Genomic DNA, 25,857 nt, shown 5'->3' with positions numbered 1-25,857 from the left:
GAATCTAAAGAACCCATTTAGTTCATGTCACTCTGGTATTATCTCTTACTAAGTAGATTGATGCATTCAGAGGGAACCAGTTGGAAACAACTTTAGTGTTCTTTTGAACCCCTCCTTGGCAGTGGAATTTTATGTTTCATGTGAGTCAAATAAATTTTGTTTCATCATTCAATGTTTTCAGGATTTGTTCCTCTCTCCACACCACTTAAAACATGACACCACAGCAATTCACTTTTATATTTTCTGCCTGGATATTCAGTGATCTTCCTTTGCCATTTGTAGATATTGCACTATTTTACAGTGTATAGTTCACTGTTTGTGACGGTATTTTTTAATGCATTGCTAGAGAACAAACCCAGCATCTCATGCATGTGCTTTACTGCTGAGCCACCTCCTGGGCCCAGTTTTTAAATTTTGTTTTTAGAGGGAGAAGGAGAGAGAGTGAAGAAAGTGTTCTTTCACCATTTATGGAGGTCTCTTTGTAGATTCCTTGTGGTGCTAGGGATCGAGCCCACAGACTCACATATGCACCAAGATGCACAATGGTGCTCTATACTGAGTGTTCTCTTCTGCTCCAATAATTTTTTTTCTTTTTTAGATTGAGACAGAAATGCAAAGAGAGAGAGATAGGGAGAGAGAAAGAGAGAGAGAGAAGAGAGAGAGAAGACCACTGTACCAAAATGTCTTTCAATGTGTTGGGAGCTAGATTCGAACCTGGGTTGCACACATAGCAAAGTAGCATATGCTATCCAAGTAATCTATTTTGCCAGTCCAGTAATTCACATCTATTCAGAAATCCCCTTATGCAAGTTGCTTATAAAATGTGAAGCTATACTTAAAAGGAAACTGGACATGGGGAGTCAGGTGGTATCACAGCAGGTTAAGCGCGTATGGCACAAAGTGCAAGGACTGGCATAAGGATCCCGGTTCGAGATCCCGGTTCCCCACCTGCAGGGGGTAGATTCACCCTGCAGGCACTGAGTACCAGTGGTCATCCTAGTGGCAATAAAAAAAAAATAGATGAAGGACGATAGAAAAAGATACCATAGCACTAGTGAGATTTCTCCTCTGCAGACTTTCCCATATAGTAGTAGTCTCAGCTATGAACCTAGCAGTCCCTAGACATTAAGAAGTTTTAAATTATAGTGATAAACATCTGATTAGGTAGTTTTAGGAACACTGAACACCTGAAATCCAATTGCATAGGTAGTCAGTATCTCCACCCACCTGGGAGTTGGGAGTTGTGAAAGAGGTGAACTCTGCTACCAGCCAGGACCCGATGGAAAACTACTCAGTGGCAATCCCATCTCTGGGAGCCCCCAGTTATTTGGGAGCAATGTTGAGATGTTGTTTGATTGGGAGCCCCTAGGCAGGATGCTCTGGGTTATTCTAAATAGTGATGTAAACCTAAATATAGTGTACAACAGACTAGCTGAGTGGCCAAGGTCATCCTTCACTTGTACTTTAATTTTTGGACAAAAGCAAATAGGAAGATTCCACCCAAAGTTTTCATGGAGAATATACTTTATATATTAGTGCATAGCACCCAGGACAGCTATGTAAATATTCTATGTGCATTCACATTACTTTTTTTGTGTTAGCAAAGAGTACAGATTTATTTAGCCAAGTATATAGCTTTAGTAGGTACACAAGTACACAAGAGCATGGCCTTCATCTCAAGAAATGTGAAAAAGCCTGACTCCAAGCTCCAGGAGTAGAAAATGTATTTAGTTATAGAATGGAAAAAAGATGTATATGCCAGGATGAGGATAGATAGCATAGTGGTTATGTTATACAAAGAGACTTTCATGCCTGAGGCTCCCAGGTCCCAAGTTCAGTCCCCCGCACCAGCATAAACCAGAGCTGAGCAATCCTCTGTTTAAAAAAAAAATGTGTAGGCTAATCAGAGGACAGACTTGACTCCAAGTGAGAAAAAAAATTCTTCTTAAGAAATTTAGTTAAAAGAATAGTACACCTTTGAGATATGTGGGGATGAGGTGGGGTGGGCAGGGAGTAGGTCAGCCTTTATATTTTAAGGAATGTTAAAAAATAATATTTGTATTACAGCGCATATCTTTCTTTCAGCTCCATGTTGTTCACTGGAATTCAGACAAATACCCCAGCTTTGTTGAAGCAGCTCATGAGCCAGATGGACTAGCTGTCTTGGGAGTATTTTTACAGGTGAAATTTTACTGACTTTATTTTAAATACATAATCACTAGCGCTGAATAAAGAAGTTCCTAAGCAGGACCGATTACAGAAGCCAGACCTGCCACCTTCTGCACCCATAAAATATTTGGTCTATACTCCAGAGGGGTAAAGAGTAGGGAACCTTCCAATGGAGGAGAGGGTATATGGAACTCTGGTGGTGGAAACTGTATGGAATTGTACCCTTCTTTTAAACTTTTTTTTGTTTTTTTAATAATTTTAATTTATAAAAAGGAAATACTGACAAGAACCCTAGGATAAGAGGGGGTACCACGCCACACAGTTCCCACCACCAGAACTCCATATCCCATCTCCTCCCCTGATAGCTTTCCTATTCTTTATCCCTCTGGGAGTATAGACCCAGGGTCATTATGAGGTGCAGAAGGTGGAAGGTCTGGCTTCTGTAATTGCTTCCCCACTGAACATGGGTGTTGGCAGGTCAATGCATACTCCCAGCCTGCCTCTCTTTTTCCCTAGTGGAGCAGGGCTCTGGGGAAGCAGGACTCCAGGACACATTGGTAGGGTGGTCTGCCCAGGTAAGTCCAGTTGGCATCATGCTAGCATCTGGAACCTGGTGGCTGAAAGAAGAGTTAATATATAAAGCCAAACAAATTGTTGACTAATCATGAACCTAAAAGCTGGATTAGTGCAGATGAAGATTTTGGGGTCTCTGTTTTGTAGATAGTTAGTAGACCTATTTTAGGTATATTCCAAAGGGCCCATGACTATACTAGCATTTTAAAAAATATTTATTTATTTATTCCCTTTTGTTGCCCTTGTTGTTTTTTGTTGTAGTTATTATTGTTGCCATCATTGTTGGATAGGACAGACAGAAATCGAGAGAGGAGGGAAAGACAGAAAGGGGGAGAGAAAGATAGACACTTGTAGACCTGCTTCACTGCCTGTGAAGCGACTCCCCTGTAGGTGGGGAGCCAGGGGCTCGAACCTGGATCCTTACTCCTGTCCTTGCACTTTGCGCCACCTGTGCTTAACCCACTGTGCTACCACCCGACTCCCGTTTTTTTCCTTTTTTCCTCTGAGCCTGACATCTGATATGCAGGTGGACCCAAGTTATTGTCTGGGGAGATGATGTCATGGCTGGAATTGGAATTGTACCCCTTTTATACCACAATCTTGTAGATCAGTATTAAATCACTAATAAAATTTAAAAAAGAATTTCAAATGTGGTTCACATAGCTTACCTTTTTTTAAAAAAAGAAAACTGGGTTTAATGTTTTCCTTTTGAAATTAATATTAAAGTTTTTTTTAATATTAAAAGTTTTATAGGGGACTAGGCAGTGGTGCATCTAGTCAAGTGCACACATTATAGTGTGCTCAAGCACCTGGTCCCCACCTGCATGGGGAAAGCTTCATGAGTGGTAAAGCAGGGCTGCAGGTGTCTCTCTATCTCTTTTCCTCTCTATCTCCCCTCCCCTCTCAACTACTCTCTGTCTCTATCCAATAATAAATATATAAAATAAAACAAAATAAAATACTTATATAGTGGCATGGAGGGTTGGCTCTGTGGGTGAAGCACATTTCTTGCATGTGTGAAACCCCAGGTTCAATCCCTGGCAGAGCAGTGTGGATATTTGTGTGTATGCATACACACACACACACACACACACACACACACACACACACACACACACACACACACACACGGTTCATCTAAAGACTTGGCACTGCTGTCAGAACATTATCTTGTGACTCCATTTACTGCCCATAGCTCATTTTTATGTGAATTGCAACAATGACAAGAGCTGTATAAGTAACATCCGAGGTACTGAGAAGAACTTTATTCTAGACTCTTCCTGCTTGCACAATATTTAAAGCTACAAGGCAGAGTAATATTCAAGTTCCTGGTTTTTGAGTCACTTGTTTGATTACAGTGGGTTGTTTTCTCAAATGCACTTGCCAATTAAAAAATAGTATTTTCCTTTGTTAAATATATACAGGTGGTCAGACAAGTATTAGAGTCATAATTCCTATGCGTGGGTTGGGCTGCTTAACTCCACCACATTCTTGTAGGGTGTGCACTTTGCTACTCCATCAACTCTTTGATGTTGCAACTCCTTTGACCTGGGACCAGGGTAGTCCTAGGGCAGAGCAGAGGTTGGTGTGGATTGCAATGGCTTTACTTTGGTCACCAAGTCCAGTGAGATCCCAGCAGGTTAAGAAATTCTACTTTAACTCTGAAGTCTTTAAAAACTTCAGGTAGATACAGGACCCTCTAAGAGTGAAATAAGGGGGTCGAGCAGTAGTTTAGTGGGTTAGGCGCACATGGCGGTGCAAAGTGTAAGAGTTTGCGCCCCCCCCACCCCCCGGCTGGCTTTCCACCACCTGCAGGCCCTGTTGCTTCACAGGTGGTGAAGCAGGTCTGCAGATGTCTTTCTCCTTCTCTCTCCCTTTCTCTCTGTCCTATCCAACAATGATGACATCAGTAACAACAACAATAATAACTACAACAACAATAAACAACAACAATAAAAAACAAAGGCAACAAAAGGGAAAATAAATTTAAAAAATAAATATAAGAAAAAGAGTGAAAAGAAGTACATACATTTTTCTGATAAATTTTGCACAAGGTGATAATATATTGCCTTGGTGGGTGACCACAAATCAGGTTAGGCTGGAAGTGAGCAGAGTTTTCTGTAATATTCTGATGTCACAATCGTCAGTTTGTATCTAGAGTCTGAAAGTTACATCTGATTTAATAGTGCAGGTATTATGTAAGAGTTTACTAAGCAAGATTTTGCTCAAGTATCTTAGACCTTTATAAAGCTGAAGAAAATGATAAATGACATAGTGGGGGTTGTATTGTTAAATGGGAAACTGGAGAATGTTATGCATGTACAAACTATTGCATTTACTGTTGAATGTAAAACATTAATTCCCCAATAAAGAAATAAATTTAAAAAAAAGCTGAAGAAATATGAAGCTCTTGCTACCAGTTTTGGAGTCAAACTTATGTTTAGCCAAGGAGCCTTGTAATATTATCTTGTTGTTCAGATCTTCCTGGTATGATAAGACCAGAAGGTAAAGAGAGCCTTATTATAGAACAATCACTGTTTGTTCTGGACTTAGATTAAAAAAAAAGAATTTAAAAATAGTGACCTGACCGGGGTGATTCAAATTTATTTACTAAAGTAACCATTTCTTTTAAAACTTCACATTTTCAGATTGGTGAACATAATTCTCAGTTGCAGAAGATTACTGACATCTTGGATTCCATTAAAGAAAAGGTAAAATGAATTACTATTTGCTACAAATACAAATTTTCTCTTAATTTCTCTTATCTACTCTTAAAAACTTTGACTATAAATACAGCATACTGTTGTTTGCTTCGAAGCAGATTTGGAACATTCTGAATCTATAGAGCAGAAGTAGTCCATTACTTCTAATCTTTGAAAATTATCAACTGTTACTTATCTAAAAATAACCACAAGCTTGTTTATGCTTAATGAGTTTCTGGTGTTAAGAGTTTTGTAGAAAAAATCCTTAGGTACAACACATTTTAGAGACCACTTATGTTGAAACAAGTCTCATGTTTCTTTAATAAATCTAGTTGATATGCTACTTTGTCAAAGTAGGTAGATATGTATTTTTTAGATGCTAAAGGCAAATACTAAGTAGTTCCATAAAGTAGGGTTCCAGTGAGATATTTCACTGATCTGACACACGCATGCATTGAAGTGTATGTAAAGCTATTCACTGGTACTAATATATGAGAATTCACGGGACCAGACAGGGGCACACTGAGTTAAATGCACAGAGTATGAAGCACAAGGACGAGCAGAAGGATCCTGGTTCTAGCCCCCAGCTCCCCACCTGCAAGGGAGTCGCTTCACAAGCAGTGAAGCAGGTCTGCAGGTGTCTATCTTTTTCTCTCCCTTCCTGCCTTCCCCTCCCCTCTCAATTTCTCTCTGTCCTATCCAAAAAATCAAAAAAATAGCCACAGGAGCAGTGGATTAGTAGTGCAGGCACCAAGCCCCATCGATAACCCTGGAGGCAAGATGATGATGATGATGATGATGATAAATGGGAATTCTCTTTTCTTTACCAGGGCAAACAAACAAAATTCACAAATTTTGACCCAATATCTCTGCTTCCTCCTTCCTGGGACTATTGGACCTATCCTGGTTCTCTGACAGTTCCACCCCTTCTTGAGAGTGTCACATGGATTGTTTTAAAACAACCTATAAATATCAGCTCTCAACAGGTAAGTCACTTCTCCAGGTTGATCTCAGCTGGCTTGAGAAAATGGCACTACTGGGGAAATAATGGTCTACATGACAATTGGTGTGACATGAATACAATTTCTTATGTTCCATGATCTTTGTCCGTGCCACTATTTATAACAGACAAAACTGGCAAACAGTCCAGAAGTCCAATACAGATGAGTGTCTAAGAAAGCTGTGATATAATAACACAATGGAATACTACTCCACTATAAGAAATAATGAAATATTCTCTTTTGTCACATTTTTGAAGGGATCATATTAAATAACATATATCAGAAGGAGGATGAATACTGGATGATCTCACCTGTCTCACAGGTGAAACAAAGAAAGGGAAATAATAGAGTGAATTTAGACTGGTTGTGGCCTATTGCAACAGAGGCTGATTTTTTTTCTAGTTTCTTTCATTATTGTTATTATTTTTAATATTCTCATTGATGGTTTTAATGCTTTACAGAGAAGTCATTGGTCATTCACAAATGAGTACAATTTCATTATGCACCAGGAATTCAAAGTTCTTTTCTGTCCCTCCTGCCATTTTCTTTCCCAGAGACCTTTGCTTTGAAGCAATGCACCAGGCCTAGTCCACGTTTCACTTTGTGTTCTCCCTCCCTGTCCCTATTTATTAAATTCTGCTTATAAATGAGATCATTTAGTATTCACCCATTTCTGGCTTATCTCACTAAAGATGATGTCTTTAAGTTCCATTAAAGATGATGGAAAAAAAAGATGACTTCATCACTTTTAACAGCTGAGTAGTATTCTCTTGTGTAAATATACCACACATTTTTTTAGCCACCCATCTGCTGTTGGATATCTGGGTTGTTTCCAAGCTTTGGTGATTACAAGTTATGCTGTTATAAACAAAGGTATACATAGATCTCTTCTGATAGGGTTTTGTTTCTCTTGGATAAGTTCCCAGGAGAGGAATTGCTGGGTTATAGGATAGGTCCATTTCTAGTGTCCTGAGAAATCCTTTTACTGTAGTAGCAAAAACAATAAAATATTTAGGAATAAGATTAACAAAGGAAATGAGGCTGAGTTTTTTTTTTTAAAAAGAAAGAAAAATAGAGACTTGGCATACCCAGTTGAGCACACATGTGCGAAGACCTGGGTTCAAGTCCCCATTTGTAGAGGGAATTTTCATGAATGGTGAAGAAGCAATGCTGCAGTTTCTCTCTCTCTCTCTCTCTCTTTCCTTATATCTTCTATTTTCCCCTTCCTTCTCGATCTTTTTTATCTATTCAGTAAATAGTAAATCAATAAAATACTAAAAAGACAGGAAGAGAAAAATGAATACCCTTCTCCTCCTTTTTTTTTTTTATCACTTTATGAAGCCCGTGGTTTCCTTTCACTAACTAGAGGATTATTGAACTAGATAAGATTTATATCCCTTTCATATTTGACTTTTTATGAATAGATGATTTCTTTCCCACTTTAAAAAAAAATCAGATTACTGCTCAGTTCTAGTTTATGGTGGTGCTGGAGATTAAACCTGGAACTTCAGTGTTTCAGGCATGAAAGTACTTTGCGTAACTATTTATGTGATTTCCCTGGCCCACTCTCACTTTCTAGGATTAAAAAAAAAAAAAGAAGAAGAAGAAAGAAGTATACTGTGTATACAGGCTCTGACAGAAATGAAGTTGCACCTTGAGAGCTGTATACTTTTGTTTTCTGTTATTTGGTCTGACTTATAAATGGATTGGGCATATTCTCTTTTGCCTCAGTCCCTAGAGCTGCTGCTTTTACTGAGTTCTTCATAGAGTGAGAATGTGATGCTTGTGAAACATGTGAGTCTGCCATATGAAAGAAGTTGCTCTCAATTCTTGGTTTTATGTTAACAGAAGTTTGTGCAGCTGCTCGAGGGGCTGTAAGCATCGATGATGAGTCTGTGGGGTGCTGTCCGTGTTGTTCTAGTAGAGACATTTACTCATTTTTCTTTCTTTAAAAAATTTTTTTCACATTTAAAAAAATATTTATTTATGTATTTATTCCCTTTTATTGCCCTTGTTGTTTTATTGTTGTAGTTATTATTGTTGTTGTTATTGATGTCGTCGTTGTCGGATAGGACAGAGAGAAATGGAGAGAGGAGGGGGAGACAGAGAGGGGGAGAGAAAGACAGACACCTGCAGACCTGTTTCACCGCTTGTGAAGTGACTCCCCTGCAGGTGGGGAGCCGGGGGCTTGAACCGGGATCCTTATGCTGGTCCTTGTGCTTTGCACCACCTGCGCTTAACCCGCTGAGCTCCAGCCCGACTCTCTTCTTTTTAAATTTAAATTGTTTTAAACGTTTATTTACGTACTATTGGATAGAGACAGAGAGAGGAGGGGGAGATAGAGAGGAAAAAAGATAGAGGGACACCTGTGGCTCTGCTTCACCACTCATGAAGCTTTTCCCCTGCAGGTGAGGACCAAGGCCTTGAACCTGGGTCCTTGGGCACTGTAGTGTGTGCACTTAATCAGGTGTGCCATCGACTGGCCCCTTTTCTTTCCTTCCTTTTGTTCTTCTTTTGGTTTAATTGGATAGGACAAGGAAAAATTGAGAGGAAAAGGGAATAGAGAGATAGAGACAGAGAGACATCTGCAGACCTGCTTTACTGTTTGTGACGCTTCCCCCCAGCACTGTTCCTGAAGCTTCCCGCCTGCATGTGGGGACTGGGGGCTTAAACCTAGACCATCCACACGTACTAAGATTTGTGCTCTGCTAGGTGTGATACCAGTAAGCTCCACTAGTCTATATTCTTGTTAAGATTTTACATCAGCTAGTTAAAAAAAAAAAAATCCTCAGTACAACATCCAGTATAACATCAAGCTGTCAGGCTGGTCAGTTACATGGTTCATAGCTCTGAGCAGAATTTCTGAATCAAAGATTTCATGAACTGGTAGCCAGCTTGACCTCCCAGGAAAGCTCAATAAAGTAGTTAAAAAGGGGAGGGCAGTAGTGTACCTGGTGGAGAACACACATTACCATTCATGAGTACTTGGGTTCAAATCCCAACTCCCTATCTGCAGGGGGTGATGCTTCCCAAGTGGTGAAGCAGGTCTATAGATGTCTTTCTCTCTCCCTTTCTATCTGCCTCCCCCCTCAATTTCTCTTTATTCTATCAAATAAGATAGAAGGAGGAAAAGGGAAAACAAACAAACAAATACCCAGCCAGCCAAAGCAGTGGATTCATAGTGCTGGCATACCAAGCCCCAGCAATAATCCTGATAGCAAAAATATAAATACATACATACATAAATAAATAAAGTCATTATTTTTAACGTGAGGGGGATGTGCAGTGGTGCACCTAGTTGAGCATACCTGTTACCATATGCAAGGACCCAGGTTCAAGCCCCTAGCTCTCTCATGCAGGGGAGAAGCTTCAGGAACAGTGGAGCAGTGCTGGTGTTTCTCTCTCTTTCTTTCTCTCTCTCTCTCCCTGTATATATATTAATAAAATGAAAGCTCTAGTGGCAAAATCAAAACAAAAATAGTTTAATAATCTTTCTAGCTAATGAGCTACTTCTGTTCCGGGCTTGTCCACCATCCTAGCTGACTATTTATTCCCTGCTTTCAAATCAAAGACGAGAACTAGCTACCGTTAACTTTACCAAGGTCACATGAGGTGACATGTCCTCTTTAGTCTTTGAACATATCCAGCCTCTGTTGACTTTGTTGTTAGGATGAATAAATGCTTATCAACATTTTGTTAAAGTCTGGGTAAAAATCCACAGTGTGACTGACATGAAATTCCTGTCTTTTTTTTTTTTTTTCCTGCTATCTCAAATAAGGTGAGTTGTATCATAAGAAGAAAGACTTGTTGCTGATTTAGTGATCTTACTAATGGAGTTCATTTACTCTCCTTCATGTGCTAAACTGTTGACTTATATATTTCTTTGGTAAATCTGAAAAAGTTTCTAGTAAGATCTATGAATTTTACTTCAAGGTAATAGCAATAGGGAATTTTTTCTTTTATTGCTATGATGGGGACTTCACTGCTCCAAACCTACTTTTTCATATAGAAAGGGAGAAACAGAGATAGTGAGACAAAGGAAGAGAAGGAAAGACATTACAATTCTGCAGCTTACCCTGGTGTGGTGGGGGCTGGTCCTGAACCTGGGTCACATACATGCCAAAGCAGGCACAGTATTCAGGTGAGCTATCTTGCTGGCCCAGCATCTGAAAATCTTTATTCCTTAAAGTCACTTGGAAAAATAATTTGCTTTTCAATATACCTGTAGTTTAGAAGAGAATTCATCAAAAATCTGTAATTTGGTTTTTTAAATTGAGTAAGGGTAACCTATAAAAAAACAGCTCCCTAAAAGTTTTGGAATTGTGATGGCATAGCTGTGAATTCACCATTGTATCTTATTTGGGGCTCAGTTTATTAATAATAATTGCTAATGTGCTTCTTTTTTAAAAAAATATTTATTTGCTTATTCCCTTTTGTTGTCCTTATTGTTTTATTTTTGTAGTTATTGTTGTTGTTATTGATGTCGTCATTATTGGATAGCACAGAGAGAAATGGAGAGAGGAGGGGAAGACAGAGAGGGAGAGAGAAAGACAAACACCTGCAGACCTGTTTCACCGCCTGTGAAGCGACTCTCCTGCAGGTGGGGAGCTGGGGGCTTGAACCGGGATCCTTAACGCTGGTCCTTGTGCTTTGCGCTACTGCCCAACTCTCTTTCTTTCTTCCTCCCTTCCTTCCTTCCTCCCTCCCTTCCTTCCTTCCTTCCTTCCTTCCTTCCTTCCTTCCTTCCTTCCTTCCTTCCTTCCTTCCTTTCTTTCTTTCTTTTCTTTTTATCAGAGCCCTGCTCAGCTTCAACCTATAATGGTGCCTAGCAGTGAATTTGGGACCTATGAGCCTCAGGCATGAAAGTTCGATGCATAAACTCTTTGATGCCTCCATGGTCTAATGTAAAAAGTATATATATGACATATATTTATATATAATACATAAATATATATATTTTAAAGTTGAATTCTAGTCTAATCATGAGAAAAACATCAGGAAAAGCCAGTTGAGGAACATTCTATTAAAAAAACCTGCTTAATATTCCTCACAACTGATAAGGTCATCAAAAACATGTTTAAGAGTGAGAAACTGTCATAATCAAGAAATACTCTTTCTTTTCTTATATTTTTATTTATGTGTTTATTATTGAATAGAAACAGAGAAATTGTGAGTGGGGGAAGATAGAGAGGGGGAGAGACAGAGAGAAACCTGTAGCCCTGCTTCACCATTTGTGAAGCTTTCCTCCTGCAGGTGGGGATCAGGGGCTTGAACCTGTATCCTTGTGCACTTAACCAGGTACACCACCACCTGGCCCCCAAGAAATACTCTCTCTAGAAGACATGAATACTAAATGTAATACTGTTTCTTGGTGGGATCCAGAAAAAAAAGCCATTAAGTTAAAATAAAGCAAATCTAATCAAAGAATGGACTTTAGTTAATAAAACTATATTAGCCATCTGGGAGGTGTCTCAGTGCTACATGCATGAAGCCCTGGATTCAGACTCTGGCACCGTATATGCCAAAGTAAAATGGTGCGCTGATCTCTCTTATAAATACATCTTTTTAAATTTTTTATATTTATTTATTTATTCCCTTTTGTTGTCCTTGTTGCTTTATTGTTGTAGTTATTATTGATGTCGACGTTGTTGGACAGGACAGAGAAATAGAGAGAGGAGGGGAAGACAGAGAGGGGGAGAGAAAGCTAGATACTTGCAGACCTGCTTCAAGTATCTAGAAAGCTAGATACTTGCAGAGAGAGAATGAGAGAGAGAGAGGAAGGAAGGAAGGAAGGAAGAAAGGGAGGAAGGAAGGAAGGAAGGAAGGAAGGAAGGAAGGAAGGAAGGAAGGAAAAAAGAAAAAATTACTTGCCACGGACTAGTGATACGTTGAACTGTCAGAAAAGTCATTTTTCACAGAAGACTTTTCCTACAAGCCAGTCGTTGCCCTGAAAGGATTTCTGCTCTGCTATGTGTATAACACAGGCCAGTTCAAACCCCTGGCACATGGAGACACTGTGACACTGGGGGTAGCTTCAGCAGTGTGGGCTCCCCCATCTCTTATCATATGAAAAAGTCATTCTGGGGTGATGCTCTGTACCACACACACACTCAAAACACACACACACACACACACACACACACACACACACACACACACACACACACACACACACCTTTCAAAAAATTTTTTTTAACAGAATACATTCTCCAAGAAATAATCATTTCTAATCTGATTTTCCCTTTTGGTTAGTGGCATATAACAAACAGTAGAAAATCTGGAGAAAAAAAAATTACTGACGTTATTAAAAGATCTAATCTTTTAGTTTCCCTTTCAGATCTTCTTAGTTAACTTCTGTTGATGAGTGGGATCATCCCATACTCATCTTTATCTTTCTGACTTAGCTCACTTAACATAATTCCTTTTAGCTCTGTTCAAGATGCTTTGCATGTGGCGCAAAGCACAAAGACTGGTGTAAATAGATTCAGACTCTGGCACCATATATGCCAAAGTAAAATGGTGCGCTGATCTCTCATATAATATAAATACATATATATTTTTAATTTTTTTATATTTATTTTTTGTTGTCCTTGTTGTTTTATTGTTGTAGTTATTATTGATGTCGACGTTGTTGGATAGGACAGAGAAATGGAAAGAGGAGGGGAAGACAGACAGAGAGGGGGATAGAAAGCTAGATACTTGCAGACCTGCCTCACCGCCTATGAAGCGACTCCTCTGCAGTTGGGGAGCCAGGGACTGGAACAGGGATCCTTGTGCTTTGTGCCACGTGTGCTTAACCCACTGTGCTAGCGCCTGACTCTCATAAATACATCTTTTAAAGTGATGATATTATATTGGTTGTTGATTGTGGAAAATCTTTCATACTGTTTAACATTAATAATAGGGGAAACTATGTGGTGTGCAAAAAAATGTGTACTATCTCTTCTATAATTCTAAAATTAAGGCTGTTCTAAAATTTAAAAATACTATTTTATTTTGTGCCTCTCTTTCACAGTGGAAAATAAATCACGTGAAAGAAAAAACCTAAAACATGAGATGGTTGGTAAAAGCATTTATTTGCTTAGCTCTTTTATATAAGGTAAAATTAGATGTGCTTTGCTTAGATGTGTATGTTGCTTAGAGTTACTTTCAAAAAATAGTTTTTAGTCTTTAGCTTTTTATTTTTGAAGTCACTGGGAAACATGGTCTTCACTCCTTTTTCTCACTTGAACACATAAGGTCATGAGCTATTAAGATTAGATCTTTTAATAACGTCAGTAATTTCTTTTTCTCCAGATTTTCTACTGTTTGTTATATGCCACTAACCAAAAGGGCAAATCAGATTAGAAATGATTATTTCTTGGAGAATGTATTCTGTTAAAAAAATTTTTTGAAAGGTGTGTGTGTGTGTGTGTGTGTGTGTGTGTGTGTGTGTGTGTGTTGGGGGTGTGTGTGTGGGACAGAGCATCACCCCAGAATGACTTTTTCATATGATAAGAGATGGGGGAGCCCACACTGCTGAAGCTACCCCCAGTGTCGCAGTGTCTCCATGTGCCAGGGGCTTGAACTGGCCTGTGTTATACACATAGCAGAGCAGAAATCCTTTCAGGGCAACGACTGGCTTGTAGGAAAAGTCTTCTGTGAAAAATGACTTTTCTGACAGTTCAATATATCACTAGTCTGTGGCAAGTAATTTTTTCTTTCTTCCTTCCTTCCTTCCCCTCCCTCTCTCTCTTTTTCTTTCTTTTTTCCTTTCTTTCTTTTTACTAGTGGTTTAATATTGATTTACCCGATTATGAGCTAAGAAGGCTATAGTTCTACATCATTCACACCACCAGAGTTCTGTGTCCCCACCCCCTCCATTGGAAACTGCCAAGGTCACAAGTGTGGGTTGACTGTTAACTTCTATGACTATCTATATCTTTAACTATATTCCCATTTTGCTATGGTCTTGCCTTCTCTTCCTTTATAAGTCACACCTACACCTATTGCTACTTCTGAATGTCCTTCCTGTTTTCCTCTTCTTTCTCTGGGTCTTGATGGAATTGGAGTTCAGAACCCTCTGATCATCTTCCCCTAACATTTTCCCCCTCTTGGGGTATGGACCAAAATTCTTTTTTTTTTTTTTTTTTTGCCACCAGGGTTTTCCTTGGGGCTTGGTGCTGGCACTACAAACCCACTGCTCCTGTTAGCGATTTTTCCCCCCTATTTTATTGGATAGGACAGAGAAAAATTGAGAGATGAGGGGGAGATACAGAGAGAGAAAAAGAGAGACACCTGCAGACCTGCTTCACTGCTCATGAAAGGACCTGCCTGCAGGAGGGGAGCCGGGGGCTAGAACCTAGATCCTTGTGCAGGCCCTTGCACTTAGTACTATGTGTGTTTACCTGGGTGTAAGAAAGCCCGGTCCCTGGACTAAAATTCTTTTTTGGGGTGCAGAAGATAGGAATTCTGGCTTCTGTAATTGATTCTCTACTGGACATATATGTTGTCAAGTCAATCCATATCCCCAGCCTGTTTCTATTCCTAGTGGGCCAGAAAGGTGAGGTTCCAGGACACATTGGTGAGGTTGCCTGCCCAGGGAAGTCAGGATGTAATCATAGTAGCATCTGCAAGGCAAATAATTTTATTAGCTGGATTTGAACTTCACATTTTCTTTCAACATTGGTGTCATTTCAGCCGGTGTGGTTGCTTTTCTTACACATATTCATGATTCATAGATAGAGAGTTTGGGAATTACCTGTGGCTCTGTCTTTTTAAGATAGTTGGGCATCATTGAAGCTGTATGTCTTACAAATTCCATTCAGTTTCAAGTGAAAAAACTGGAAAGACAGGAACTCATTAGTAGAACTCTGATCTCCCATTCAGGTAAACATGAACTTGCCCCTCCAGTCTCTCTGCTTCTCTTCACTAACTTTCCAGTATCTGCACCTAGTTGGTTTTAGTATTTCACCTAGATTTTAGAGTTGCTTTATACAAGGAAATTGTTTGAAGGCTCTTCATGCAACAAACCTTTAATGTCCCTTTGCAAAAGTAAAATTTTGTATCTTGCAATTAATGATAGTTAATGATCTAATAAAACTTTCCTTTATTTCTGCATTTAATTTATTCCAACCAATTTTGACATATTACATAAGTTTCTATATAATTAACTTTCTTTTTTTAATTTGTTTTTTATTTAAAAAAGAATAAATTAACAAAACCATAGGATAGGAGGGGTACAAATCCACACAATTCCCACCACCGAATCTCCATATCCTACCCCCTCCCCTGATAGCTTTCCCATTCTCTATCCCTCTGCGAGTATGGACCTAGGGTCATTGTGGGTTGCAGAAGGTGGAAGGTCTGGCTTTTGTAATTGCTTCCCCGCTGAACATGGATGTTGACTGGTCAGTCCATACTCCCAGTCTGCCTCTCTCTTTCCCTAGTAGGGTGGGTCTCTGGGGAAGCAGAGCTCCAGGACACATTGGTGGGGTCTTCAGTCCAGGGAAGCCTAGCCGGCATCTTGATGGCATCTGGAACCTGGTGGCTGAAAAGAGAGTTAACATACAAAGCCAAACAAATTGTTGAGCAATCATGGACCCAAAGGTTGGAATACTGGAGGGGAAGTGTTGGGGGGGGGGGGGTACTCACTGAAAACTCTAGTGTACGTCTGCTTTCAGTATATATTCTGCACTAGTAATGGATACATGTGAACATATGCTCTCTCTCACAGAACCTGGTCTGTATCTTGGTTTTGGGACTTTGTTAGAAAGTGAACCACCTGAGATGAAATTAGAGAATACTATGAAAGGAAAGGTCTCACCCGAGTAATGAAGCTGAAGGGTTGTCATTCCACACATGAAGTCTCTGGACACAGTCTGAGCTGAAGAATGTTGAGGTGGCAATCATTGCGTTGATTAGGTTGTGATTGGCAGATGCAATATTATTTGGTATGGATTGGGAGAGGCATGTGGAAAGTGGGCCCTATCCTAAGGTTCCAGGACTGGGGGAAATATAGGCTCTATGGTGGAGATGTGACGTTCCTGCTGTCTTAGGGTTCAAAAAGACAATGGATAGTTATTGTTATCATCACATTATTTGGTAGTTGGGTTAACTTTGAAAAGTCCTTTTGTTAGGGTTTGCTGTATAGTACCCAGCATCTTGTATATAGCTGTGCCACCAGTTGCTTCTGATCTACTTGGTCTAGGCTTTTGAGAGAGTCTGCATATCAAATATACAGCCTATATATTAAAAAGACTCAGTCTGTGTTTTAAAAACTTCGAGACATACAATTAATTTCCCCCTCTCATATTAATTAACTAGTGATTTATATAACTACATTTTACTAGGGGTGTACATAAACACTATTCCCACCACCAAAAGACTGTGTCCCATCCCACCGATCCACCCCCAACCCCCACCGGCCTAGGAATCCACTTGTCTACCCCTCATCACAGGGTTTTTACTTTGGTGCCCTACTTTCAATTTAGTCAGATCCTGCTTTTAGTTTCTCTTTCAAATCTTCTTTCTCAACTTCTGTCGATGAGTGGGATCATCCCATACTCATCTTTATCTTTCTGACTTAGCTCACTTAACATAATTCCTTCTAGCTCTGTCCAAGATGGGTAAGAGAAGGTGGGTTCATTGTTCTTGATAGCTGTATAGTATTCCATTGTGTATATATACCACAGCTTTCTCAGCCACTCATCTGTTGTTGGGTACCTGAGTTCCTTCTAGGTTTTAGCTATTATGAATTGTGCTGCTATGAACATAGGAGTACACACCAGACTGCTCTCCACAGAGGCTGGACCAATTTACATTCCCACCAGCAGTGCAAAAGGCTTCCTCTGTCCCCACAGCCTCTCCAGCACTTGTTGCTGCTGTCCTTTTTGATGTATGCCATTCTTACAGGAGTGAGGTGGTATATCAATGTTGTCTTAATTTGCATTTCTCTGACAATCAGTGACCTGGAGCAATTTTTCATGTGTTTGTTAGCCTTTTGGATCTCCTCTGGAGTGAATGTTCTGTTCATATCCTCTGCCCATTTATGGATGGGGTTATTTGCATTTTTGGTGCTAAGTTTGCTGAGCTCTTTGTATATTTTGGTGATTAGTCTCTTGTCTGATGTATTGCATGTGAAGCTCTTCTCCCATTTTGTGAGGGGTCTCTTTGTTTAATAGTTTCTTTGGATGTGCAGAAGCTTTTCAATTTGATGTAGTGCCATTGGTTTGTTTTTGCTTTAGTCTTCCTTGCAATTGGGTTTATTTCATCAAAGATGTCCTTGAGGTGTACATGGGAAAGTGTTTTACCAATGTTTTCCTCTAAGTATTTGATTGTTTCTGGTCTAACATCCAGGTCTTTAGTCCATTTGGAGTTGATTTTTGTTTCTGGCAAGATAAAGTGGTTCAATTTCATTCTTCTGCATGTTTCAACCCAGTTTTCCCAGCACCATTTATTGAAGAGAGCCTCCTTCTTCCATTTAATACTCTGGGCCCCCTTATCAAAGATTAGATGTTCATAGGTGTGGGGAATAATTAACTTTCAAGTTAAAGTAGAACATCGTACAAGTTAATTGTAGAGTTGCTTAAGAACTGTCAGCCTTGTAGAGTATGATGCAAGCCTGACAAAGGAATCACCCTTCATTTTCAAAATGCTTATACGGTTATAAGCAAGTGGTTTCTAAGAGAAGGCATGAAATAAATTCATGAAGAACTAATGTCACATAACTGTGCTTGATGTTCTAAGACAACAAAGGTGTAAGGAAACTCAAGAAGGAGAGACTTTTTTTTTTTTTTAAATTGGAGAAGTCAGGTAAAGACTTCAGGAAAGAACTAATATGGACTGTTTAAAAGTGATAACTGGGTGTAGTAAAATGAAGGAGAATTTTCTGTTTTTTAAATTTTTTTGAGGAATTAATGTTTTACAGTGGACAATAAATACAGTAGTTTGTACATGCATAACATTTCTCAGTTTTCCATATAACAATACAACCCCCACTAGGTCCTCTGCCATCTTGTTCCAGGACCTGAACCCTTCCTGCCACCCACCCCAGAGTCTTTTACTTTGATTCAATACACAAACTCCAGTCCAAGTTCTGCTTAGCGTTTTCTCTTCTGATCTTGTTTTTCAGCTTCTGCTTGTGAGTGAGATAATCCCATATTCATCCTTCTGTTTCTGACTTATTTCACTTAACATGATTTCTTCAAGCTCCATCCAAGTTGAACTGAAGAAAGTAAAATCACCAATTTTAATAGCGAGTATTATTCTATTGTGTATATATGTCACAACTTGCTTAGCCAATCATCTGTTGTTGGACACCTGGGTTGCTTCTAGGTTTTGGCTATTACAATTGTGCTGCTATGAACATAGGTATACACAGATCTTATTGTTTGGTTCCTTAGGATATATCCCTAGGAGAGGAATTACAGAGTCATAGGGCAGGTCTACTTCTAGCCTTCTGAGAATTCTCCAGACTGCTCTCCACAGAGGTTGGACCAATTTACATTCCCAGCAGCAGTACAGAAGTGTTCCTTTGTCCCCACAACCTCTCCAGCATTTGTTGCTGCTACCTTTCTGATGTATCACATTCTCACAGGGATGTATGGTATCTCATTGCTGTCTTTATTTGCATTTCTCTGACATTCAATGGATTGGAGCATTTTTTCATGTTTCTCAGACTTTTGGATCTCTTCTGTGGTGAATATTCTGTTTATGTCCTCTTCCTATTTTTGGATGGGATCATTTGTTTTCTTGTTGTTGAGCTTGGCAAGCTCTTAATATATTTTGGTCATTAGCCTCTTGTCTGATGTATGACAATAAGAATGGGCTAATAATCCCACTCTTTGAGGGGTCTCTTTGTTTGGGTAGTGGTTTCTTTTGCTGTGCAGAAGCTTTTTAATTTGATGTAGTCTCATTGGTTTATTCTTGCCTTGGTCTTTTTTGTAATTGGATTGATTTCATTGAAGATGTCTTTAAAATTTAGACAGGGGGTTGGGCAGTAGCAGAATGGGTTAGCTGTACATGGCACGAAGCACAAGGACTGGCATAAGGATCCCAGTTCAAGCCCCCGGCTCCCTACCTGCAAGAGAGTTGCTTCACAGGCGGTGAAGCAGGTCTGCAGGTGTCTTTTTCTTCTCCTCTCTGTCTTCCTCTCCTCTCCATTTCTCTCTGTCCTATCCAGTAACGACATCAACAACAACAACAATAATAATAACCACCACAATGATTAAAAAAAAACAAGGGCAACAAAAGGGAGAAAAAATAGCCTCCAGGAGTAGTGGATTCATGGTGCAGGCACCCAGCAATAACCCTGGAGACAAAAAAAAAAATTAGATGGAAATGAGTTCTGCCTATATTTTCCTCTAAGTATTTGATAGTTTCTGGTCTAATATCCAAGTCCTTGATCCACTTGGAATTTACTTTTGTGTTTGGTGAAATACAGTAGTTCAGTTTCATTCTTCTGCATATTTCAACCCATTTTTTCCAACATGATTTGTTGAAGAGACTCTGCTTTCTCCATTTAATAGTCTGGCCATCTTTGTCAAAGATTAGATGTCCATATGTGTGGGGACTTACTTCTGGGCTCTCAATTCTATTCCACTGGTCAGTGTGTCTATTCATGTTCCAGTACCAAGCAGTTTTGATGACAATGGCCCTATAATACACTTTGAGATCTGGGAGTGTGATGCCTCCAGTTCTGTTCTTTCTTCTCAAGATTGCTTTGGCAATTCTAGGTCTTTTCTGGTTCCAGATAAACATTTATAGCTTTTGTTCTATTCTCCTAAAAAATGTGCTTGGGATCTTGATGGGGATAGCATTAAATTTGTATATGGATCTGGGTAGTATATCTATTTTAATGATGTTAATTCTTTAATTCTTCCAACCCATGAATGTGGAATATCTTTCTACTTCTTTGTGTTTTTTTCAATTTCCTTGAGTAGTGACTCATAATTTTCAGTATTCAAGTCTTCCACTTCTTTGGTTAAGTTTATTCCTAGATATTTTATTGTTTTGTTGCTAGTAAAGGAGAATTTCAAGGAAGAAGAAATGCAGAAAATATATGGACCACAATACTACAAAATAGGGGCTGATTTTTCACTCTTACTTAGCTTTGGCAGTCAGTGGAATAAATTTGAGCACTATAGTGGCATAATAAAAAGTGTTTACAAAACATTATAAATGACTGTCTGTTATTGCGTTTGTACCTCAGGGAAATTAAAATTTCAGTATTAGAGCCAAAGAAAATAGTGAAAACTGTCCTCCACACCTCAGCTTCCAGGTTGCTAGGGACACTCCTGCCAAGAGTTGTGAAATGCTGCATTAGCTTTGATGACAGATGGGAAGACTTCTCTGCCTGAAGAAAACTAGGAACCAGAGATGGGTGACGCTAGTAGGGGCCAGACAGGGTCATGCATTTTGAGATCAGTGTCATGACTGAGGACACAGAACCAAGAGAATCTGGACCAAGTAATTGAGACCGTAGTCCATAGCCAAAAATGGGCACCAGGATAGTTTTAGGGGATATTAGCATTAGAAGAAGACTTTCCAGAGAAAGATCTAGACTGAGTTCCCATTCTAAACTGATGATACTAAGGTGAGGTGGAGTTCTGGAGCTGTGACACACTTGCAGAGGACAAATGGGGTGGTGGGTTAGATAAAGCCGGGATTTTCATAGGAATCAACAGTTTCCCTCGGAGGTTGGTTGTGCTTGGTGAGCAGGTGAATTAGTGTCCTAATTTGGACTGAGGAGTCCTGCACAGTCATCTGGAATGATCTCTTGGAATACTGTCATTTGCAGAAAGCTGGGTATCATTCCTGTGGCTTCAGATTTTAGGTTTTATTAGCTTCTGCTATTTGACTTTCCCAGAGAATTACTTAAGTCACATCTGGTTTTACCTATAAAAGTCCACTCTAGTGAAATATGAATAGTATTTAAATCTTTTCCTTATCTATACCCTTTAAAAATCATTTCAAGGCACCTAAGGAGTGGATCAGCTGATGGAATACATGCCTTACCATATGTTAGACCCTGGTTTTGAGCCCTCACACTAGATGGAAACATCATGGTTAGCAATAAGGAAGCTCTTAATGTCAGTGCAATGCCCTCTCCACTGTCCCATTCTGTTTCTTTGAGGACATTCTCTGAATTGTTACATATTGAACTTCTTAGATCACATTGAAAATGTTTCTGTTTATAATTTCCATCTTCTTTCAAGGATCATATCCATAGTTAGATACTTTGATCTTCAAATAAGGAATACTTATATACTTGCTTTTGAATCCACAGGTATGGTGGTAAAACTGTAACAAAATCCTTTTTTTTAATTGGGGTAACATTTATTCACTTCATTATGTATGTTATGGAAGAGCTTTCTCCCACTTATTTAAAAATAAACTGATACACAACTTCCATCTCCAGAGTGCTAATATCATCATCTTCTACTTGACTCCCACCAACCTTGGTACCTACCCCTGCACCTTGTACCTCTAGTAACCTTAAGGTTAACTTTTATTTACTGCATGCAGGAGAATGAACCCAAGATTTTTCCCAAGTGTGACACCACTGTTGAGCCACCTCCCTTGGCTGATTTTTCATTCTTCATTTTGATAGAACAAGAGAGAGAGAGAGAGAGACAATGAGAGAGAGAGAGAGAGATAATGAGAGAGAGAGAGAGAGAGAAGAAAAGACACAGAGGGTGAGGAGACAGTACAGCACTGATCTACCTCCATGGCATTCTCCTGATGCCATCAATGTGGTACCACAATTCAAAGCTGGGTCATGATCAGGCATGTGCTCTTCTGGTGAGCTATTTCCCACTTTATCAGTTATTTACTATTTATTTTATTTTTGATAGAGGGAGGAGAGGAGGGAGGAAGAGAAAGAGAGTGAGAGAGAAGAGAAGAGAAGGAAGAGAAGAGAAGAGAAGAGAAGAGAAGAAAGAGAAGAGAGAGGATGCTTACAGAACTACCCTACCACTCAAAGCTTTCCTCCTGCAGATAGGCACCAAGGACTTTAATCTAGGTCATTGATCGTACATGGTAGCATATATATATCCTACCAGATATGCCATCACCTGGCCCCTCTGGCCCATTTGTTTTATCTTGTTTAAATTGGTTTTATCTATTCCTTAGCTCTGTTTATAGCTCACATGGGAGATTATTGGCATTTGCCTTTTTAATTTTTACTTACTTCTTTTAGCCAAACCCCCCTTCATACCCATCAATGTTCTTGCAAATGGCAAAATTCCATCTTTTTCCATAGCTGAGCAGTACTCCACTGTGCATATACAGCCCACCTTCTTCATCTACTCATTTGCCACTGATTCCCTTTCTTGACTATTGCAAACAGTGCTTCAATGCACATAGGGAATGCATATTTCATTGACAGTCTTTTTCTACTCAGAAAAGTCAATTTATTATGCAGGACTCATACCTTTCTCTTTGCATTACTTTTGGTTCCTGGCAGAAGAAACATTAAATGCTCCTCAACTTTCTTTCCAGGATAGTTTACTAACACTGGCTTAACTTTCTATACTGAAAATAACTCTGCCCTTTTCTTTGACAGCTGGCCACATTCCGCAGTCTCCTGTGTACAACAGAGGGTGAGTCAGCAGCGTTTCTGTTGAGTAACCATCGTCCACCACAGCCTCTGAAGGGCCGCAAAGTGAGAGCTTCTTTCCATTAAAAGCAGTCACCAGTAGTAGATCACCCACCCTTCAGAGGGAAAAAAACACATCACCACACAACACAAGTTTTCTTGCTTTCTAGGAATTCAATTAAATGGGTACTGTTTTGCTATTAGCTTACTCATCATGGAAAAGTCTATCTCTTCAGACAAATTAAAGTAACTCATCCATCTTACATTTGAAGTTATGAAGTTGGCCTTGTTTTATATTATTGAAACCCATGAAAATGCATCAGTGTTGGCCTGTGTGGAAACATGGACAGTATTCACAAACCTCAGAATATTTTGATTTAAAAATGCTCTTGTGCTGCAGAGAATCTGTGGAGCCTCAGAGTTGTTTTGGTAAAAAACTTAAATTTGCTTCCAGAGTGAAAGAATATATTTTTGATAGCTATCCAAGTCATAAGATGTAGATAAGGTCTTTAAAGTGATTTTTTTGTTTTGTTTTGGTCATGCATCTGATTCTTATTGCATGGTATCATTAATAAAATAGGTGGGTGGTCAGGATATAGCTGTGTAATGCAAACCACCTACTTTACAGCTCAAAAACAAGGCAAAGATTTTCAGTGAGGAATTCCTCAGGGCTAGGGAAATAATATAATGGCTATGCAAAAGACTTTCATGCCTAAGGCATGGAAGTCCCACCAGAAGCCAGAGTTGAGCAGTACTATGGTAAAAAAAAAAAAAAAAAAAAAATATATATATATATATATATATATATATATATATATATATATATATATATATATAAAATAAACAGTAACTTAAACCTTAAGGAATTATGCCATCTATCACTTTCATTTGGTAGTATTTATGATAAATAAACTCTCTAATAGTTAACCAGATGTAATGCTCATTATCTATTTATGACAGTAGTATGATTTGAAATGGACAGATTACTTGCACTAGTGCAGTACTTAAGGGGAAGATGAGTGGGTTGCCTACTTTTGCCCTGTATTTTGAAAACATGGCATAAATGATCCGTCATGGGTCATCTTTCTATGAACTATTGGAAAAAATTATTTTAGCCTCATATAAATACATAAACAGTTCATAATTATACAACCCATTTTCCTCTGGAAAAGTCCATCTCCTCTTCCATCCACATTCTTCTTAGAGATTTTGTGATATACTTTGACCTATTATTTTTTTGGTACCTTTTTGTTGGTTTGCTTTGGTGAAGGAGAATGTGGAGTTTCTTTCGTTCTTTCTCATGCAAAGAGAGTGGCAGGGTACACTGGCTTAATAACCACATTTCTGATTTGAGGAAGGCTACATTTCTGTTACCTTCTGAGAAAAGTTTAATTTGAATTTTCTTGATGTTGACTTGTTTCTCTTCCTTTGGTCATCAAAGTTAATCACTGATCATATTCTGTAATAGTTTGTTTGATAGAATAACTACTGGTAAATCATGCAATGATGTTACACAGGATAGACTCCTGAAAACTAAAGCTTATGGGTTGGCAATTTTTGTTTTCTTTTCATGGCATACCATTTAAGGCCTTGCAAGCAATTGCGCTGTAGTAAATAGATAATGAATTGAATGTTTAAAAAAAGATGCCTTTGATAATTATCTTGTTGCTTGTGATCAAGTAAGTTAATATGTAACAAGTAAAATGTAAGTTATCTCTTAAAGATTGTTCCTTCTTAAAGGAATACCTAGTAATCAAACCTGTATAATAAAAATCTGATGGTTTTAAAAACACCAGTATTGAGTGCCCTGGGTGGTCGATAGCATTAGACCCTCAAACATGAGGTATTGATGTTGATCCCTGGCACTGCATTTGCTAGAGTAATCTCTGTCTCTCTCTCTCTCTCTCGTAAATCTTTTAAGAAAAAAAAAAAAGCAGTTTTGAATTGGAGCGTCTTTCACTTGAAAAGACATATGGGAAGTATCCTTGTCAAAGAAAGAAGCCTATTTTTTTTTCAGAGAAAGCGAAATGTCTTTGGAGGAGTATGTGAGGTGAGGGTTCTCAAGCTTGAGTGCAATGCTTTATCCACTGTGCCACCTCTGGGGTATGAGAGTTCTAATTACTGTGTATGAAAGTTACTGAGTTGTAACTAATAGTTTCTGCTACCCCAGTGCACAAGTTCTATGATACAAATCAGACTTCAGTAGAATAAACAAGATTGCATAGCACAGCATCCTTTTCCTTAAAGCTAATCTGCTATTTTTTTTCCTTTTATCTCTTAGAGGCAAAAGGTCTAAGTATCAGTTAAAGTTATTATCTTTTGAAAAGATTAGAGAGTTGTAAATATTCGTACAGATCTCCTTCGTTTCCCACAACTTGTATTAGATTTATGCTTATTAAGCAGTTTGTATTTCAGTATAAATTGGACTCAGCCACAATAAAGATTAACACAAACTTTGAACTGCAGTTTGGGCTTGTTTATGTAAGAAACAGAAGAGATTATATTTTTGCACTTTACATTTAGAAAATAATCTTAAAATCATAGAGCCATTTGAAACTATAAAACTTCCCCCCCCTTTTTTTTTTCAATTTGAGAATAATTTGCCATTCTGGTGTGCTCCATTCCACAAGTTTTTGTGTGACTTTCCTATAAAATAGCACAGTTTCCTATATAGCCATAATGTTACTGAAGTATCCATGAGATTCACAGTGGTTTCTTATTACCAATAATCCATTTGAAAATAATTTGTCTTAATTTTTTTCTTTAAACCAGAGCACCGTTCAGCTCTGGCTTATGGTGATGCAGGGGATTGAACCTGGGACTTTGGAGCCTC

At 38.8% G+C, this 25,857-nt stretch overlaps 1 protein-coding gene across 1 annotated transcript in view; it reads left to right on the top strand.

The window, feature by feature from the left end:
* Window positions 1-23,823, top strand: part of LOC103124621 (carbonic anhydrase 13) — a 47,709-nt gene extending 23,886 nt beyond the window's left edge. The window contains exons 4-7 of the mRNA XM_016193543.2: window positions 2,086-2,181; window positions 5,391-5,453; window positions 6,275-6,430; window positions 22,992-23,823. Of these exons, the coding sequence (XP_016049029.1) occupies window positions 2,086-2,181; window positions 5,391-5,453; window positions 6,275-6,430; window positions 22,992-23,111 (435 nt within the window). The 3' untranslated portion in view covers window positions 23,112-23,823. The remainder of the gene's footprint in view (window positions 1-2,085; window positions 2,182-5,390; window positions 5,454-6,274; window positions 6,431-22,991) is intronic.
* The last annotated feature ends 2,034 nt before the right edge of the window (window positions 23,824-25,857 follow it).

Source organism: Erinaceus europaeus, chromosome 1 (genome assembly GCF_950295315.1).
Source record: "Erinaceus europaeus chromosome 1, mEriEur2.1, whole genome shotgun sequence".
Classification (NCBI taxonomy): Eukaryota; Metazoa; Chordata; class Mammalia; order Eulipotyphla; family Erinaceidae; genus Erinaceus; species Erinaceus europaeus.
This window is presented reverse-complemented; position numbering and strand designations above follow the sequence as displayed.